Source organism: Emydura macquarii, unplaced genomic scaffold (assembly GCF_026122565.2).
Source record: "Emydura macquarii macquarii isolate MOO-44397 ecotype Brisbane River unplaced genomic scaffold, CSIRO-AGI_Emac_v2 contig_1146, whole genome shotgun sequence".
Taxonomy (NCBI): domain Eukaryota; kingdom Metazoa; phylum Chordata; order Testudines; family Chelidae; genus Emydura; species Emydura macquarii.
In genome coordinates, this window is record NW_027131283.1 from 5,207,553 (window position 1) to 5,227,306 (window position 19,754).

Below are 19,754 nucleotides of genomic sequence, written 5' to 3' on the forward strand. Positions count from 1 at the left end.
AAAGATATGTTGGGAAATAACTCCCATAAGAGGGCAACCCTGAGCTACAAAGGAAGGTGGGCCTGCTTTATTGGTGTTCTTAGCACCATCATAAATATCATAGTCTATTACAAAGATAATACAAAGATTATCCATACAAGCCCTTTACCCCTGCCTCCCAATTTAAAGAACCACAATGATTTGTAACTTCAGATTTCACCATATTGGCACTCAAGGCACTGATATGTCACTGTTTCTTTGTGTAACCTTTCTGCCAGGTGGTGTCTGCAGCTACAAAGGTCAGGCTCATATCTAGGCGTTCCTGTTAAAATTACAAAATGGGTTTGAGTCCCCACGCAGACATCTGGGAAAACTAAATACCTCCTCAGGATGCCTCTACTAGGCAATACTTACCCACCTGCAAACACTGAGCCTATATATAACAACAAAAAAAACCTTCTATTAAGGGGAGGGAGAACATAGCATTCATTTGGGAAAACGCAGCAACAATGACTAAAAAGTATTCAAACAATAGGTAAAACACCCGACCCACAATATCTTAAGCAATAGTCCTTTGCCTCAGTTTCCCACTTTGCAGTGAGAAAGTCCAATTACTTCCTTTTAACATGCCACTCCCCTTTTCTCTCTGCTGCGTCCCATTCATGGTCTGTTATCTGAGGTTAGTGAAGTTCCAGAGTCCAAGATGTGAACCTCAAGTAGGTGAGTGAGACCTCTGCCGCTGGCTGCTACTGCCTCTACTGCTTATCATTGCCCACTCTACTGGTGCTCTCATGTGTCCTTGGTCTTGTCTGGTCCTACAGTGCAATGGCCACCTAGCATAGCTATTAGTAATCAGAACTCTAGAATTTGCTGGATAGGGGGCACCTTAATACTGCTGTATCTCTAGGGTTGGAAGAACTTGATTTAAAAAAAATAATTTTGACAGAAAATATTTGTTTATTTTTAAGAATTTTTAAAAATACTATCAATTTAAATGTTCACAGTTGTGCAAAATTATGGATTTTAAGCATAATTTTTATGTTTATAGATTTAAATTTTCACAGTTGCAGGAAATTATGGGAGGCTCAGACAATTGGGGAGTCAGACAATAATTATATAATACAGTAGATGTTGCGATTCAAGAAGTTAAAGCTTTATAACCATTAAAACATAGATCGACATCATTGCAAACTATACAATATAAACATCCTTAAATCAAACTCTAATACGTCCTCAAGCCACTTTTTTTTGGTCACTTTGCCTATTTGTACGTTTTTTATTATCAATGAAAATATTTTCCATCAGTTTGTGGGTGGGCGGTGAAAATTATGTTTACCAATCAAAATCTAACTTTTCCAAGCCTATGCTTCGCTTACCGTGCTGCCTTTTGCTGCAATGCTGCATTCTGAGGTTCCACCATCCGTCTTAGTGCTTGTTTGCACTGACAGCGCTGCACCAGTGTAACTGCGCCACTGTAGCACTTAGTGAAGACTATCTACACTGACTGGAGAGCTTCTCCCATTGGCGTATGAACTCCACCTCCTCGAGAGGCAGTAGCTATGTCAAAGGGAGAAACCATCCTTCGCTGTCTACAGCGGGATTAGGTCGGTATAACTACGGCTACCCCTCTGGAACTGTAACTACGTAGTTATACTGACATAATTTTGTAGCATAGACTGGGTTTAGGGCTAATCTACACTTAAAACTTGCAGTGACACAGCTGTATCGGTATAGATGTGTCATTGTAAGAGCACTTGTGTCGCCGCGTTATATTGACTGGAAAGAGCTCTCCAGCCAACATAATAAAACCACCTAAATGAGTGGCAGTAGCTATGTCAGTGGGAGAGAATCTCCTTACGACCTAGCACTGTCCACACAAGCGCTTATGCCAGCAAAATTTGTTGCTGGGGTGATAGTTTTTTTCACATCCCTGAGTGACAAGTTTTGCTGGCATAAGTTCTAGTGTAGACAAGGCCTTAGTGATTTCAGTTCTAGTGATTTCGCTGGGTCGGGGCAGCCTCACGACCGTTGCCTTTTCTGTGTCGGCTTTCGCCACACCGCACCCAAGACTCAGCCACGGGACCAGTTTGTGATTTCAGCTTTAGTGACCTCTGAGAAAAGACAAGGCCTGGCCTCATGGGCTCTGTCTGCCTTTACACACAGGTGAGGAAGCGGATCAAAGGGAATCTAGGGAATAACAGCCTCAGTAGCTGGCGGGAATACCGCCCCGCACACTGCCTTAACGTGTGGGTGCCCAGCCTGAGGCCGGGGAAAGGGAGAGCCCGCTGGCATCCAGCACCCGTGAACCCCATCGCCTCCCATTTGCACTGCAGATGTCCCGTTGCAATCCAGGCTGGCCTCCGCTTCCCGAGGCTGGGAGCTGCCGGCTGGCGGGCAGGCCCCAGGGAAGGGGGAGCTGCATAAAGAAGTGGGGCTGCAGCTAGGGGAGCTCAAAGGCGGCGGCGGCAGCAGCAGCAGCATCCCCCCGCACTGCCAGCGCGGCCTCCCCGGCTCAGAGCGGGGGGGAGCGCCAGGCTAGAGCGCCCCAGCCGGCCCCGCACAGGAGGCCGCGGGCTCGGCCTCGGCCTGGCGGAGGAGCAGCGACTGCTTCCCCCGCGCGCCAGCCCCAGCGGCGGGGGCCCGGGCCGGCGGCTCCGCCCCGCTCCCGCTCGGCGCAGCGGCGGCTCCTCCTCGGCGCGCGGCGGGCTCGGGCTCGGGCTGCAGACGGGGCTTCGCGCGGGGCCGGGCCGCAGCGTCCGGCGGACACAGGTAAGGAAGAGCGGCCGCTGCCGTCCCGACCCGGGCTCCGGCTCCCCCGGGGGAGGCAGGGAGGGCGACAAGGAACAGCCCGGCGGGCTGGGGGCGCGCAGGCCTGCAGAGAGCGCGGCCTCGGCTCCGCGGGGCCTTGGGCCGAGCGGGGCCGGGGAGCTCGGTCCTGCTCTGCCCAGGCCGCTCCGCTGCTGCCCTCGGAGTCACCCCCGCAGCGGCGCTGCTGCAGGAAACCAGGACGGCCCAGCCCGGCCCCTCGCCGGGTGACCCGCTCTGCGGCTTGGAAAGAAACGCGTGAAGCGTTGGGGACGGGCAGCTCCTTCCTGCCCCCACCCCACCCCGCACCTTTCCTGCCCGGGGTTTGGTGGCAGCGAGCTGGGGAGTCCGCAAGGCTGGCTGAAGGCGCAGCATGGGCCGATCGAAAGCTCGCACGCACGCACTTGGGGGGAACCAAGCCGCCGCCAGCGGGATGGTGTCGGAGGGCGAAATGTGTTCCAAAGGGTTAATCCCAGCCAAAGTTATTCGCGGGAAGTGAAATCAAACCCTTGAGCATGACAGGGAGAGTCTTGCTTAAGGCAAAATTCCCCCAGAAAAATCAGGTTTAAAAAGTAATCTCTTCCCTGGCTCCGGATCTGGCCCCTTCGCAGTTGCACTCTATGATCCGAATCAGTAGTGTGTACTCCCTCCTGCTGTCTGTCACTGGCACACATTTTCTTAACTAGATTATAAATTCCTCAAGGTAGGGAGGGACCTTTTCATCCTATATATACAGAGGGCACTTAGCACAGTGTGGCCTTGATCCTGACTAGGATTTTGGAGTGCTCTCTCAACCCAATCAATGCAACTTAAAATCCATTTTCACTTCTTGGTACAAGTTTGCATATATTTTGGGGCTTCAGCTCCCACCAATGTGGAAGAACATAGGGCAAGTACATAGAGTGACAACCCAAATGTTTAACAAAAGGGCATTTACAAAAAGATGAAGGAGCCTTTGCTCTCTTTTTCAGTCTCCTGCAGATAAATGGCTCTAGCAATGGTGCTGTGACAGAGAGGGCAGGGGTTCATCAGGTTCTCTTAAAATATTAGGTCCTGTTAAACAAATTAGTGATTTTTCAGGACATCATAGCTATTGCAGAAAGTTGTTCCTAAGGCAAGCAAAGGCCTGCAGCATCTCATAGAATGGGGTCCTAGTTCATGATTAGGGCTCTTAAATGCTATAGTAATACTAATATGCACTAAATGAGGACTATGGCCATGCCAAATTTCACAGTTCAGCCATTGTTGCAGTAATTCTGTCTCTGCATTTAAAAAAAAAATGAACAAAGATAATAATAAGTGGGTTTTTTCCCCTTCACTCACTGACAACCCTGAAATGGGTGAAAGAAGTTTGCTCAAACTTTCCAAAAATTCACTTTGGGATAAAGAACAAAACATGGAAATTTCAATCTAAAACATTAATACAAATGTGTAGACATTCAGGATTATAATGGAAACTGTTTTTCATCTTTATCTAACTAACATCATAAATCTGTTTTTCCCTAAGATTATCAAAAAGTAATTATTTCCCCCCATTTCCAAAAACATAGTTTCCAATGATTTTCAGGGAACCTTCTGCAAAAAGGATTGTTGTTGCTAATGACTATTCTTCTGCGATTGGAGGATGGATAACTATATTGCAGCAGGAAAGAGCATTTCTATTGAAAATGCTTCAGTGATATTAAGGTCTGGTTAGGAGTTGTACAGGAGAACACCCTTCTCACAGCATTTTCTCATCTACTGGCACTGTGGTCTGAGCACAAGACGAAATCAGGAACTTGTGACTTTTATTCCTGGCTTTATGTCTATCCCTGGTATTGGGCAAGTCACTTATGTCAAGAACTATCTCTAATAAATGTAGCCCCTGGCATCCCTCTGCTCCTGTTAAATATTTAACTTCCAGCCCATATTATGACCTTAAAAATATTGTATTTGAGTAATGGAAGGAAGAAACCATAAGAAAGTTAGTAGTTTAACAAGTTGTAAAAAGAACTTGTATATAGTTTCCATTGCTAATTTTCAGTGTAACATGCTGCCTACTTGTAATGAAGAACTAAATATGAAAATGCAGATCATGAATAGGCAACTTACCTACACGTCTGGCTATTTGACAATGAAGACAATTTCACAGAAAGATAAAATAAATCCTTATGGGTGCAAAAGGAATTATATCATTATTACAAAAAGGAAAAAAGGTGCTGATTTCAGTAGTCACTACTGTAAATATGCTGTTTGCTGACCAATTTTTTCAATACTGGAAAAAAAAAATGCAACAAGTATCAAAACTGAATCTCTCTTTATTTCAGGGTATGCTATGACTGGTTTCAGACTGCCCGGCATTGCCTTTAGAAAATTAAATGTCTGGCTTGGAGTTTGGGAGAAATTCCCTTCTAATAAACTGTGTGTGTCTTGGAGAAGATGTATATACTCTAGCCACCAATCCAGTATAATAAACTACAGAAAATACTTCAGCATTTCCCCTGTGAAACATCAAGTGTTTTTAAGACCATCTACAGAATGTATTTCAGTGCCCTGTGTACGACTCAAAAGTGACAAAAGTTCTAGGAAAAACAAACAAACCCTGCATGAGGAGGAGGAAGAGGAAGAAGAGGAGGAGGATGAAGAAAGTAGTGATGCAGAAGATGAACTTGAAAATGACCCCAATATAGTGAAAGATTACAAGGATCTTGACAGAGTAGTCCAGTCTTTTCGTTATGATCTAATAATGAAAGTTGGTCTAGATACTGCAAGAAAGTAAGTATAAAAGATTTATATAACTTAACGATAAAGAAATGGCCATATAGCAGATAGCTAAAAGTTCTTTTGATGTCCTTTTTCTTGATAGAATAACCTAGTGAAGAATAAATTTTTTTTTTAACTTAATCAGAAGTCTATATTTGTCTTTGAATATATATTGTTTATCGCTTGGAATCTGTTTTTTCCAGAATGCTGCTACTTATCACTGTCTGCAATAGTAAGACTACTTAAAAAGCCAGTGATAATTTTAATCAGTCTCTAGTATTTATGCTTTTATCCATTGTCTTAAAAAGAAAGAGTTTTAAATATTTTACTAGAGAATAGAAAAGCTTCTGCTAATCAGTGGAAATGTTTAAAAAAAAAAAAAAAAAAGTACACTAGATGAAAGAAGATTCTAAGCCAATTCTACAATAAATATAAATCTGGCACACCTACCTCCATCAGTTATACATAAACCTTGTTAACAAGACGATCACAGTGTATAACCTATGAAACCTACAGAGGTTTTAAGAAGTCAGTTAGTGACAATACACTAGTATGACTTGAAGGTGACATCCAAAGTAAACACTGCTAACTACAAAATGACTGGTGGCATAACAAAAATCTGTTATAAACACTCTTACACTGCCCTTATGCCTTTAGTACAGAACAGTTATAATGAATTATTTCTTTTTATTCAGCATTTATTAAATATAACCTTGATTTCCAGCCCAAATCAATCCTTAAATAACCCTTACTGAAATGTATGTATGCTTTGTGAACAAATTCTCCTTCTGGACTATACTTTGCAGGTGAACTGCGTTTTTGCTTGCCTGTAAGGAAATAATTGCACTTGTTTACTGTATACTGTAAATGCACCACTGTAAAGCAATTTTTTTTATTTTTAGCAAAGTGGAAGACGCATTCTACAATGGTGAACTCAGGCTGAATGGAGAAAAATTGTGGAAGAAAAGCAGAACTGTAAGGCTTCAAAAAATCTTAAAATAATAATATAATACAAGATCATAACTAAGGCTGACACTTTCTCTTTCCTCCTACTCTGATAGCATTCATGAAAGTATTATAAAAGGCTATAAAACAATGAGTTATCCTGCATATAATGTGAGCTGCATATAACGTGAGCTGGGGTTTAAAAGGAAAGATGGCAACTATGTAAAGAATCGAGACTTGTGAAAGGAGACAAAATATCCAGGATTCAGGAATTTTCTAAGTATATCTAGTTTAACTGGGAGATGGATGCATCAAAACAAGTACATCTTGACAAAGGTAGTAGCAGTAGTTCGGTTACTTGAGGAGTACAGCCAGTGCTTAATTTTTGCCAGAGCTGAACCCCAGCACAGCTAGACTTGGCACATCAGTTATGAAAGTAAAAAAATTGTTTGAGCCCTGGCACCTCTTTCATTACAAATTAAGCACTGAATACAGATTGCTCTTTTCTCCTTGATGAAAGGAATTTTCTGCCTTTAGAATAATTTCTCTCCCAGAAGACTTTGCCAGAGATATGGGGGAGGATGGCACTCATAGCTGCATTAAACAGGCTTATGGCTTCTTAATTAACCCACACAAATATTTACTTGTTTGTTTGTAATCCCTGCAGCTCATCCCTGTGCATGGGTTAGTGTGTAGCTAGTTAGAGAAAAATATTTAAAAAAAAATATTGTTACAAGTAAGTAGGGGAAGATCCATGTATTTATCATTACTTCCTACTCATAATCAATCCCTTCTTAAGAGTTTCACTGACACTTTCCCCTACTTTTTCATGAGGAAGCACCAGTCACTGGATTTGTTCCTGTTCAAGTTATAGATAGGGAGATGTTAGTAGCATTATACAAGTCACTGGTGAGACCGCATCTGGAATATTGTGTGCAGTTTTGTTACCTCACAGACTGGGATCTGCTATTAGTGTGCTCAGGAATTGACACGACTCTCGTTCGATAATGACAGAAAGGCTTTAATTACTATACTTATAAACATATAAAATGAGTCCCCAAACCAAAAGTCCAGTATATTTTAGCTGCAAAAGCAATTATCCTCACCAATGCAGGCAAGAGGCGGTGATGGTTTCTTAGAAGCTTCCCCTGAGAGCCTGGATCCTGGTCTCAGAAGGCAGCTGGGCAAGATGGTAGTTCTTCAGTTTCTTGTCAAGAGTGATTCCTCTTCTCTTGAAGCTTGCCTGCTTGCTTATTTCCATTGCTTCTCTTTTATATTCTTCAATCCAATGTTTTTCAAAGCATTTTGCTAATTTACATGAGTAATCACAGGAATTCCAGAAAACAATACAAGAGGGAGAGACCCATGTGCTTTAATTAGTGAAAAGGTGCTAGCCACCTAGATTTGTTCTTTAGCTTCAGTGTTCCACCCTTCAAACAAAGGGGTATTGGGGTTGTTGTGATTAAATTGAGCAACACCTGGGATGGTATCCAGCCATTAGCTTTGATCACAAGGTATTTTGAGAGGTCTGGAGCCATGGAGGTCTAGCACGCCCTGCATTTAACACATTTCTGTTTACTGCATAGATGAGTTACTCCCAGAGGATAAATTCATTAGGGAAAATGGTCCAGACAGAGAAGCAATTAATAAACAGTTACCTTAATGAAATAACAGACATACTTTTCTAATAGAAAGACAGCATGGGTGTGTTGCAATGAGAAACAATCACCCCTTTTCAAAAGGGACTCCAGCCACCATTTCACATATTCTGCAATATGCACTTATTAATTTGGTAGTTTAATTTTATAAGTAGGCCCATCTTAGCTGAAATTTCACGGTCTACAGTTTTGGTCCCCCATGTTTAAGAAAGATGAATTCAAACGGGGACAAGTGCAGAAAAGGGCTACTGTGATGATTTGAGGAATGGAAAACCTGCCTTCTGAGAGGAGACTCAGAGAGCTTGGCTTGTTTAGCCTAACCAAAAGAAGGTTATGGGGAGATATGATTGCTCTCTATAAATACATCAGAGGGATAAATACCAGGGAGGGAGAGGAATTATTTAAATTCAATGCCAATGTGGACACAAGAATTAATGGATATAAACTGGCCATCAGGAAGTTTAGACTTGAAATTAGACGAAGGTTTCTAACCACCAGGAGTGAAGTTCTGAAATAGCCTTCCAAGGGGAGCAGTAGGAGCAAGAAACCTAGCTGGCTTCAAGACTGAGCTTGATAAGTTTATGGAGGGGTTGGTATGATGGGACAGCCTAATTTAGCAATTGACTGATCTTTGACTACTAACAGTAAATATGCCCAATGGCCTGTGATGGGATGTTAGACGGGGTGGGTTCTGAGTTACTACTACAGAGAATTCTTTCTTGGTTGTCTGGCTGGTGAGTCTTGTCCACATGCTCAGGGTTTAGTTGATCACCATATTTGGGGTTGGGAAGGAATTTTCCCTTACGGTAGATTGGCAGAGGCCCTGGGGGGGGGTTCACCTTCCTCTGTAGCATGGGGCCTGGGTCACTTGCTGGTGAATTCTCTGGATGTTGAAGTCTTTAAGCCATGATTTGAGGACTTCAATAACTCAGTCATAGGTATGGGGTCTATCACAGGAAGGGGTGGGTGAGGTTCTGCAGCCTGTGTTGTGCAGGAGGTCAGACTAGATGATCATATTAGTCCCTTCTGACCTTAAAGTCTCTGAGTCTAGAAATTCTCTTTCAGGATATCGTTCTTTATAAAGCCCATTCTCTGAATGTTTTTGTTTGTGGCAACTGTACTTTCTCTATATTTAAGTCCTTAAAAATCCACTTTTGCCACACTGCCTGTGGTGAATCTTGTTATGTTAGTATTTAAAAATATCCTTTTTGTTGCTCACCTTCCTTAGCCTTTGTCTAGTTGTCTTAGAGTTGTACTTAGAGTATGAGCTATTTGGTGCAGGGACTACTCCATCTTGAATGTCTGGAAAGTATCCATCACATAGTGGTGGTGTTATAAAGATGGCACCAGTGAGTAAACCCTCATATCTCCCATAACCTGTCTTGCTCTTTTGGCATAATTTTTGTCTCGAAGTCATCAACAGAACCATCACAACTTTTTGCTTGCATGCAACACTTTCATTTGTAGTTTCTGCTGACTTGATATTATGATCTTGCAGTAGAAAGACTATAGTTAAGGTTGCATCAGTTTTCTATTGTACAGGGTCTGTACCTCAGTGTGTCCCCTTTTTTCGTAATCACTTTTTTGTAAGCATGCCTTGGTTTGCTCTGGGGATGAATCGGGCTTGTGCTGACTGTAGGGGATGTAGGAGTCTGCTGACTGTAAGGGCCTACCTCATTTGTTGCAGAAGGTGGGAGGCTGCAGTGAATGAAACGGGACTACAGAAAAAGAGAGGATGGTCTTGTGGTTAGAGCAGTTGAATACCACTCTTGAGACTCAGGGTATATCTATACTACAGTGGCTACAATGGCACAGCTATGGCAATGCAGCTGTAGCGTAGATACTTTCTTTACTGACGGAAGGGGTTTTTCTGTTGATGTAGGTAAATCACATCTCTGAGAGGCAGCAGCTAGGTTGATGAAAGAATTCTTCCATCGACCTAGCTATGTCTACAGTGAGGGGGTTAGGTCAACCTGTCATGCAGGGCATGAAATGTTTTCATAGCCATGAGTGATATAGCTAGGTTGACTTAAGTTTTAGGTGTAGATTGGCCTTAGATTCTGTCCCTGTCTCTGCCACCAAGTTTTTATGTGTCACTGGGCAAGTCATTTACACCAGCCTTTTCACAGATAGTCACTTCTGCATGTAATTAAAGTCTGTATCATCATGCATACTCAAAAGAGCCAAATTAAGGTTGCATGGGCAATGTTAATTCTGGCATTTCCTAATTCAAGAATGCTTGACGTTGCAACCTTTTAATCCTTTTTAATCCCTAATTTATTTCCTTTTTTATGGTTTAATTTATTGATGAGAGCAACTTTAATATTAAACTAAGTTTTTTGTCTGTGAATATTATCAAGAGTTGTGATGCTAATTTTCATCTGTGTACACAAACTCTGCTTGAAATCAGTAATCTTGCAAAGCAAAATCTTGCAAAGCAATTTGTATCTAGTGTTATTCGGCAGAAATTTTTATGTGCAAAATATTTTTTTAAAATAAACTGCCTATAGAACAGACGCGTATAACTTTAAGAATGAAGCAGTCCTATTATTTGTGTACTCCCATGCAAGCCTAAAGTGCTTTGCATATATACTTTAGTTACTTAGACAAAAGAAAGACAAAATCACCTTTCTGAAAACTTCTAGGGTTTTTTTCTATTAACAGTTAGTTAATTTTTAATAAATTAGTACTACTTAATAAATCATATAGTGATTTTTGTAGTTTTCCTTGAATTAGGTATTTACATTTAGTTGATTAAGTGATATTAGAATAGTAAGTTATCTAAACTTTAATATCAGATTAGAAACCACATACTGAGGACCAAACCCTACAGTTTCTTCCTCAGGCAGCCTCTCTATAGAAGTCAATGGGAAGCTTGCCTGTGTGAAGAGCTCTAGATTTGTACTTGCATGTTTAGCAGCCCATAAGCAAGTAGGGGCTTCTAAAACTGCAAACTTTCTGCCCTCTGCCTCTCTCACCAGTTTTAGATCTCTGAAAAATTTGTATTTGCTTTAGTCAGAAGGGGATGTCTGACTCCAGTTGAACACCCTGGTAACCATTCTGTTTCCAGTTAGACAGGAGTTGAAATATAAAGATCTGTGATTCCAAAACCAAATGTACTACTTTTAGTTAATGTACTTCCTAGCAAGTCAAGGCAGTTATGATACACTGCAAAGTGTTGGATGTATAAAATGCTGGAACTACAAGTATAATGTGAAGAAGTCATCTTCCAGTAATACTTGTCTTTGTTAAGGTTTATCACTCCTTCTGGTTGAAGTCAAACAGGAATTTGGATTAATACTTCATTATTAAGTTACCTTGAATATAAGACAATGTCTGCTAAAGTTGATTCTGGGTAGACTTATTGCCAGACCCACAAGCTCACTGATTGAAGTTGAAGTAGTTCTTTATGATTCTGCTTACTTTTCTGACTCATTTTCCTCCAGATATCTGTAAAATAGAGAAACAATATACCACCTAACAGTGGTATTGTTAGTCTTCACTTAATTTGTACAAAATGATAATGTAAAGTTATATAAAGTGTTTTGAGTATTAAAGACTTTTCTCATACGTATGTAATCCTCCACAAATTCACTACATTAAAAAAAACCCTAGGCTTTCATTTGCATGGTGAGAATTATCCCGTAGTGGTAGCCTACCAGGACGACACACAAAAAAATGCAAAGAACTGTTGGGGCTCTCTTTCTGTTTCATATGGCAATGGTACTGCTGCTTGGTTATTTACTGAACCATAAGCATACATATAGTGCTTCAGTCAAATAAAACAAGTCTCCGCTCCTAGAAGCTTAACATGTTGGTTAGACATGACATAGAGAAATGGAGAAGCAGCAGCAGTCTTGGGCTGGTATAAAGGAAAGATGATGGTTACATTGTGTGAAGTTATGAGATTATGTTATACAACATTAACACTAGCTGCTGCATATATTTTGGGGGTGGTGGGAGTAGGTGCAGAAGATTGGAGGGGGGTATTGCTTTGGAAGACAAACTGAAAGCAGTGGATTTTGAAGGAGGGAGAGTGGGAAGTTGCATAGTAAATGGAAGTTTAGGTTTGATCCAAGTATAGGGTAAGAGTGGGATGAGGACATAAAGTAAGAAGGCTTGCAGAGTTGGGGACTACAAAGGCCTACATGGGAGTAGTGGGAGAAGAGATGGAAGTAAGGGCATATCTTTGTAGAATTTTGAAGGTGGTAATAAATTTGACTGTGATGCAGTAAGATGCAGAAAGCCAGTAAAAGGACTGGGAGCATGTATTGGTATTCGTATTGGTTGGAGGGCTGAAGGTGAGAGAAGTTGGAAGAGTTCAGGTGGAAGATTACCACCAATACATCTAATAGGAGAGATGGAAAGGATGTATTTAGAGGAAGAACCAGCAGAATATCTACAGTTAGCTGACACAGGATGGTGGTATTCTCTCATATGATGGAGAAAAGAGGTTTCTTATCAGACTGGAAGAGCCTATTACTGGGACAAATTAATATTACTAGCCACATAATATGTGGATGATTATAGAAGACAAAGTTGTTGTAATATGACAGCTGGCAGGAAGAGAAACAATAGTTCCTGATTGTTAATTTAGACCTGGCTTTAAGCTTTACAATTATCAGGAGATCTAGCTATCTTCTGTGAATTCTGAAGGGAGCAAAAGTAGCTGATCATAACTACCTGTTCATTGCATCACTCAAATTATTTTATAAAAAGTGGAAAGTATTTGCCTATGGCCTTTCATTCTTTGATATGTTTTATGTTAGTCTCTCTCATTTGTTTAAGCTATTCATTCACTGTCTGAAATAGTTTGCAGAGGCTGTCATTCAGTTGCATTTACAATACATAAAAATTAAACAAAAACTATTACCATGCTACATTGGATGTCTTTTCACAGAGAGAGTTAGCTGGAAATAACACAGCCAGCATGGTGCTGTCAGTGGAGAGGTTCACAACGATACACTCCTCATCACTCATTTGCAGACCTGCATTATAGGAACATAGCTGCTATAATGTAGACATGGCATATCCAGCCGTTCTAACAACTTCCCTATAAGATAATAAGAATAATCAGTGTGGAAAGAGGAAGACAATTAAAGATGTACATAAACTTAAGAATTTTTTCCTCAAAAGAATGTTCATGATCTCTCTCTGCCTCTATTTTCAGGTGAAAGTTGGCGACACACTGGATCACGTAGTAGGGGAAGATAAAGAAACAGAAACTGCTATAGTTATGCGAGTTGTCTTTAAAAAAGCATCGGAAAAGACTGAAAGTGGAAAATACAGAGTGCTTTTGAGGCGCTGGAAAAACTTAAAAGTGCCTAAGCAGGATGTATTTAAGTAACAAGAATTTGCATATGGCAGTATAAGAAAGACTTCTTGTGGAAAACCATTTCATTTGTTGCTAAATATGAATTTCAGTTAAACAGACTTCTTACACCCTTTTTAAGGGCTTGTGATAGAACGTTACCTCTTTGCCATATGCACCACTCATATTTTGTGACAGTCTGTAAGTTTACTCTGTTCTGTTCATTTTTGTTTCATGGTAGTGTGGAAAAAGCTGTATTTCCAGACCATTTCCCTAAAGAAGCTATATAATGGTTGAATAAAGGCTAGATAGTTCTCTAACTGTGTGACATTTGTCTCTAATATTGTTAATCAGAATGACAATGCTGAAACTAAGGCCGGTATCATAACAAGTGGCAGAATGTTTCTGGCAGTGAGACTTTACTTATAAATCAGTTTTTTAACCTTCTACTTCAGCTGTGTCACCTTTAAAAATCTGCTCTTACGTGACTGGGAAGCCCCAGAAACCTCCCCCACAAGCTGCAGAAATATAAGGAAGCATTTGCTGTATTAAAAGCAGCTGTAGGGACCTGCTCTTTGTGTGCAAATTCCACTCACAAGCAACCAAACATGGAAGACAGAAATGTGCCTGTTGCACAAGCAGTCATTAATTAACATCCAAGATAATAACCAATAAAAAATGAGATGCGTGGATCATGCTAAGAGCTTGTGACATGGAAGAATTTGCTGTCAAAACTACTTCAGTTCAGATAGCCTAATGAGCAATGAGTATAGTGACTAACAGATAAGAGACAGGCAAAGGTTTTCAAAAGCAGCCTAGTGATCTGTGGGGCCTGATTTTCAGAAAGTGTAGAACCACCTTCCCTTTGGAAATCAGGCCTCTATTGAGGTGTCAAATTGGGCATTTAGAATCACTAATTTTGAAAATCTTGGCTTTAAAGCTGTTAAAGCATAATTTAGAACTAAAATGGATGCTTTGGAACAGTGACATAATAATAGGACTTTTTTGAAGGGGTAGAAAAGGAAAACTTTTTAAAGATATTGAAACTGTGTGAAGAGAGCTTCCAGGACAGGAGGAAGAAATTCTTTGCATAAATAGTGCACAACAGGCACTGTTTGCTCAGATGGCAATAGGGTTTCACCTTCAGGATATATTTGTCCAGCTGCTCTTCTCTGCTCAAGGAGCATTAGAGGAGACACACAGCAGGGATGGCCTCGTGTTACATAGCGATCTGCCCCTGGATCCCATGCAGGGGATTAAAACTAAAACACCGTACATAACACTCTTCTGGTTGGCACATGTCCACCTCTGACAGATACCTGAGGGGTTTGTCTCTTTCACACTTTTGTGCCAATAGAGTCTTAGTTACTGAACTGATATTTCCTTTGGAAGTGCAGGGATAAAAGGGATTTTTGAAATACTGTCCCTGATCACTTTAAAGAGAAGGGAGCTCCGCCGAATCACCAAAGCACTGTACTAGACCAATATAAAACACCTGTGTGTCGAAATTTTTCCATCCAAGTTTAAAAGAAAATGGCTATTTTGTTTTAATGGAAATTTCTCCAGGAAATGTCAATTTTTGACACATTTTCAGGTTTTTCATCCAAAAATTGTATTTTTTAGGTTTTAGCAGTCAACAAATTTGGATTTTTAAAAATTAAAAAAAAATTTTTTTGGTTTTCAGTAACCAAAAACCAAAATTTGTCTCTCTGGCAGGTTTGTTTGTTTGTTTTTTAATTTTTACCAAAACTTTTTTTTTTTCCCCCCAGGTTTGGTTGCTGAAATCTTAAAGAGCTTTTAAATGAAAATTTAAAAGGTTTTTAGATGAAAATCTGAAAATTTCCACAGAAAAAAGTTCGACTAAAACAAATTTAAGTCCTATCAAAATTTTTCACAGGAAAAAAAAGATTCCCCCAACCATTCTACTTTTTGGGAATCCCTTTTATAAAATCTGCTGGTTACCAAAGGAGAAAAATTCTTACATGAACCAGGGTTACATTGTAAGACAGCAGGAAATAGGACAAGTAGAAGTTCTGTCCATGTAACAGTAAGACCAGTAAGGTCAAGCCTTCAGAAGAGAATATATAAATCTGAATAAGGAAGATGTACGATAAGATGTCTGACAGGAGGATCTACTTCATGCCAACCAGCTGAGGTAAAGAAGGAAAAAGCAAATCCTTCAAGTATGATGGAACTTTATCTATTTTAGTTAGAGATTATTTGCATTGGGTTGCTGATCTAGACATGGTAATCCAGGGACAGCTCTCTGCAAGGAGAGGTAAAAGACATTTATTAACCTTCTGTAACTGTTGTTCTTTGAGATGTGTTGCTCATGTCCATTCCATGGTAGGGGTGTGTGCACCCACGTGCATGGCTGTCAGAGACTTTTTTGCCTTTGTGGTATCCGTAGGGCTAGCTTTGGTGCCCTCTGGAGCCCCGTACTCATGCTGTGGTATATGAGGTGCCACCAGCCCTATACCCGCTCAGTTCCTTCTTGCCATTGACTCCAACTGCAGGGACAGGTCATGGAATGGATATGAGCAACACATCTTGAAGAACAACGGTTACAGAAGGTTGGCAACCATCTTTTCTTTTTCGAGTGCTTGCTTATGTAGATTCCATGTGAGGTGATTCACAAGCAATACCTATGGAGGTGGGCTTGGAGTTCATGGAAGTACCGTATGTAATACTGCTCTACCGAAACTAGCATCATCCCAAGCCAGCTGGGTGATAGTATAGTGGGACGCGAAAGTATGGACTGAAGACCAAGTAGCACCCCTGTGGATATCTTGGATAGGCACTTGCTCCAGGAAGACTGCTGAGGAGGCTTGAGCCATGGTCAAGTGGGCTGTTATGACACTGGCGGAAAAACCTTTTGCTTGTTCATAACAGAACTTAATACATGCAGTTATCAATGAGGAGATCCTCTGGGAGGATATTGGCAGGCCTGTCATCTGTTCCACCACTCTGATGAAAAGCCATATCGACCTCCCGAAGGCTTTAGTTCTATTAATGTAAAAGACCAAAGCCCGTCTAACATCTAGAGTATGCAATCTATGCTTCTCACTGGATCTCTGTGGTTTGGGAAAGAACACTGGTAGAAATATATCTTGGTTATTGTGGAACTGTGATACTACCTTTGATAAGGGCTGGGTGGGACTGCAGTTGGACTCTGTCCTTACAAAACATGGTGTATGGTGGTTCCGAGGTGAGGGCTCTGATCTCAGAAACCCTTCGTGCTGAAGTGATCACCACCAAAACGGAAATGTTCCACAAGAGTAATAGTAGGATCCAGGTCATTAATGGCTTGAAGGGAGGGCCCAGGAGTCTTGTCAGAACCAGATTTAAGTCCCGAGGCGTGAACGGGGGTCCCTGACTTGTGGGCAGAGCCTCTCCAGGCCCTTTAAGAACCTGACTGTGAGGTCATGGGCAAAGACTGACATTCTGGATCAGAGGATGGAAGGCTGAGATAGCTGCCAAATGAACTTTCAGTGACGAAAGGGCTAGGCCCTGATGTTTGAGATGTAGGAGATACAATCAATACTGGACTATGGAGGCTTGGTGAGGAGCAAGGTTCTCGTCTGAGGCCCAGTAGGAAAAACCTCTTCCACATGGCTAAATATGTAGCTCTAGTAGAAGGTTTTCTGCTGCTCAAGAGGACTTGCTGAACTTGTGCTGAGCAGGCCCGTTCCTCCACGTTTAGCCATGCCATAGCCACTCTGTCAGGTGCAGGGTTGCTAGGTCTGGATGCAGCAGACGGCCGTAGTCCTGAGAGAAAAGGTCCGGCTGACGAGGCAGTTCCAGCTGTATTGCTATTGAGAGCTCCAGCAGCATCCCAAACCAGTGCTGTCGAGGCCATGCCTGGGCTATTAGAATCACCTTTGCTTTGTCCCGTTTGATTTTCAGCAGCCCCCTGTGGACCAGTGGCACTGACGGGAATGCGTACATCAGCATCCCTGCCCATGGGAGCAGGAAGGCATCAGACAGAGAGCCTCTGGTGAGCAGAGTTGATGACATTTCCTGTTCTGTCTTTATGTGAATAGGTCCATTTGGGGAGTCCCCCATCTTTGGAAAATCATGCTGGCCAATTATGGGTGGAGCAACCACTCGTGGTGGGATAAGGACTGGCTGAGGAGGTCTGCCAATGCATTCTTGGAGCCTGGGAGATGTGTAACTATGATGTGGATGGCGTTCTGAATGCAGAAATTCCCCAAGCGGATGGCCTCCTGACATAGAGGTGACGATCGGGCTCCGCCTTGCCTGTTTATGTTAAACATAGTAGCAGTATTGTCCGTCAGTAGCTAAACTACCTTGCCAGTCAGCTAGGAGAGGAATGCCTGACAAGCCTTGAGCTCCCTTACATTTATATGAAGGGTGCGATCTTCCTGCATCCAGAGACCCTGAGTGCTGAGGTCATTGAAGTGGGCTTCCCACCCCAGCTTCGATGCTTCGGAAACCAGCATCACTGAGAAGGAAAACTTTGCAAAGGGCACTCCCTGCAACATTGAGCAAGGGTCTGTCCACCATGAGAGGGATGCCGGGACCTTCTGTGGAACTCTGACAACACGATCCAGACTGTGCCTGCTGGGCACGTAGACCAATGTTAACCATGCCTGCATGGGGCAAAGTCCAAGATGAACATGTGGTACCATGAATGTGCCTGTTGCCATGTGACCTAGCAGTCTGAGGCATGAGCGAGTGGTCATGATCAGATGAGAATGCATGTTCATAATAACATCTGACATTCTTTGAAAGTGGGACTCCGGAAGGAAGGCTTTGACCTGTGTTGAGTTGAGAATTTCCCTGATAAACTCTATCCGTTGGACAGGGTACAGAGTTGATTTTTGCTTGTTCATGAGCAGGCCCAGGTCTCAACAGGTGGATCTCACTATACTAGGGCTGTGCTGGACCTGGAACTGCAATCTGCCCCTTAATGAGCCAGTCATCGAAGTAAGGATAGATTTGTACCCCTCAACGCTGTAAGTACGTGGCCACTACCGCCATACATTTTGTAAAAATTCTTGGGGCGGATGAGAGGCCGAAAGGTAGTTCTGTAAACTGATAGTGGCAATTGCTATGATGAAGTGAAAGAATCTCCTGTGGCCTCGGAAAATTGAGATATGAAAGTATGCGTTCTTTTAGTTGAGAGTGGCATACCAGTCCCCTGGATCCAGAGACAGGATGCTGGAGGTTAGGGAGACCATGTGAAACTTCAACTTCTTGAGGTATCTGTTGAGGTGACGCAAATCTAGGATGGGTCTGAGACCACCCTTGGCCTTTGGTATGAGGAAGTAACAGGAGTAAAATCCTTTTCCCCTCATGCCTCGAGGAACTTCTTCCATAGATCCTCCCTGAAGGAGGGTTTTCACCTCCTGAATGAGGAGTTCCTTGTGAGAAGGGTCCCTGAAGAGGCACAGGGTGGAACTGAAGAAAACTGCAGGGTATAGCCCTCTGAGATCCATCAGTCCATGTGATGTGGGCCCATACAGAGAGGAAGAGGAATAAACAGTTTGCTTGCTCAAAATGCCTGCCATAAGCCACCTTGATGGCGTGTGGGTCCTGATCGGTTAGCCAAGGAGAGGGTGGGATGACTGAACTTAAACCCCTTGTCCGTTTCCCTCATCCTGTAGATTCCCTGCTGCAGCTGGCCAGAGAATCTAGGAGGCCATGATGGCTGGAATTGTTCCTGGATCCCTGTGGATTGTACAGGCTGAGGGAACGCAGTATGGCTCTTGAGTCTTTTAGGCTGTTAAGCCTAGCACCTGTGAGCTCTGAAAACAGGGCATTCCCATCGAATGGGATGTCCTGTATGGACTGCTGCATTTCCTGTGACAGCCCGGAACACTGCAGCCATGAACACTGACACATGGACGCTGCTGAAGCCATTGATCTAGCTGCCGACCCAGCAGTATCTAATGCCATTTGGAGGGAGGCTCTAGCCAGTGACTTGTCCTCTTCTAGGATGGTTGTGAACTCTTGCCTAGCATCCTGGGGCAGGGAGTTCTTGAATTTGGCTACTGAGTCCCAGATGTTATAGTTATATTTCCCCAGCAATGCTTGCTGGTTGGAGATTCTGAGCTGTAGGCTGGCCATGCAATAAACTTTCCACCCAAACAAATCCAGCTTTTTGGCCTCTTTGTTTTTGGGAGTTCAGCTTGCCTGTCCCACTCGTTCGCTGCAGCTACCACCAGAGATCCAGGAGGTGGGTGGGAGAACAGGTACTCGTAGTCCTTAGCCAGAACGTAATACTTTTTATCAGCTCTTTTGGAATAGGTGGCAGGGAGGGATGGGGTTTGCCAGAGAGCTCTGACCAT

The 19,754-nt window shown here is 42.5% G+C and overlaps 1 protein-coding gene across 2 annotated transcripts; it reads left to right on the forward strand.

Moving 5' to 3' along the window:
• The first annotated feature begins 626 nt into the window (after positions 1 to 626).
• On the forward strand, positions 627 to 13,760 carry MTRES1 (mitochondrial transcription rescue factor 1). 2 transcript variants are annotated; one of them, XM_067546547.1, is made up of 4 exons: positions 627 to 699; positions 5,091 to 5,538; positions 6,429 to 6,501; positions 13,300 to 13,760. In XM_067546547.1, the coding sequence occupies exons 1-4, from the start codon at positions 642 to 644 to the stop codon at positions 13,474 to 13,476; spliced, it is 756 nt and encodes a 251-aa protein (XP_067402648.1). In that variant the 5' UTR covers positions 627 to 641; the 3' UTR covers positions 13,477 to 13,760. The 2 variants fall into 2 exon arrangements, with proteins under 2 accessions (XP_067402648.1, XP_067402649.1); XM_067546548.1 differs by lacking the exon at positions 627 to 699 and adding an exon at positions 2,472 to 2,748.
• The last annotated feature ends 5,994 nt before the right edge of the window (positions 13,761 to 19,754 follow it).

What these genes read in the sequence shown, in the direction of transcription:
- MTRES1 (XM_067546547.1), top strand. Translation starts at nt 642, where the DNA reads ATGGTCTGTTATCTGAGGTTAGTGAAGTTCCAGAGTCCAAGATGTGAA. An exon ending in AAGATGTGAACCTCAAGTAG is followed by an intron (nt 700 to 5,090) that starts GTGAGTGAGACC and finishes TCTTTATTTCAG; the next exon opens with GGTATGCTATGACTGGTTTC. An exon ending in TGTGGAAGAAAAGCAGAACT is followed by an intron (nt 6,502 to 13,299) that starts GTAAGGCTTCAA and finishes CTCTATTTTCAG; the next exon opens with GTGAAAGTTGGCGACACACT.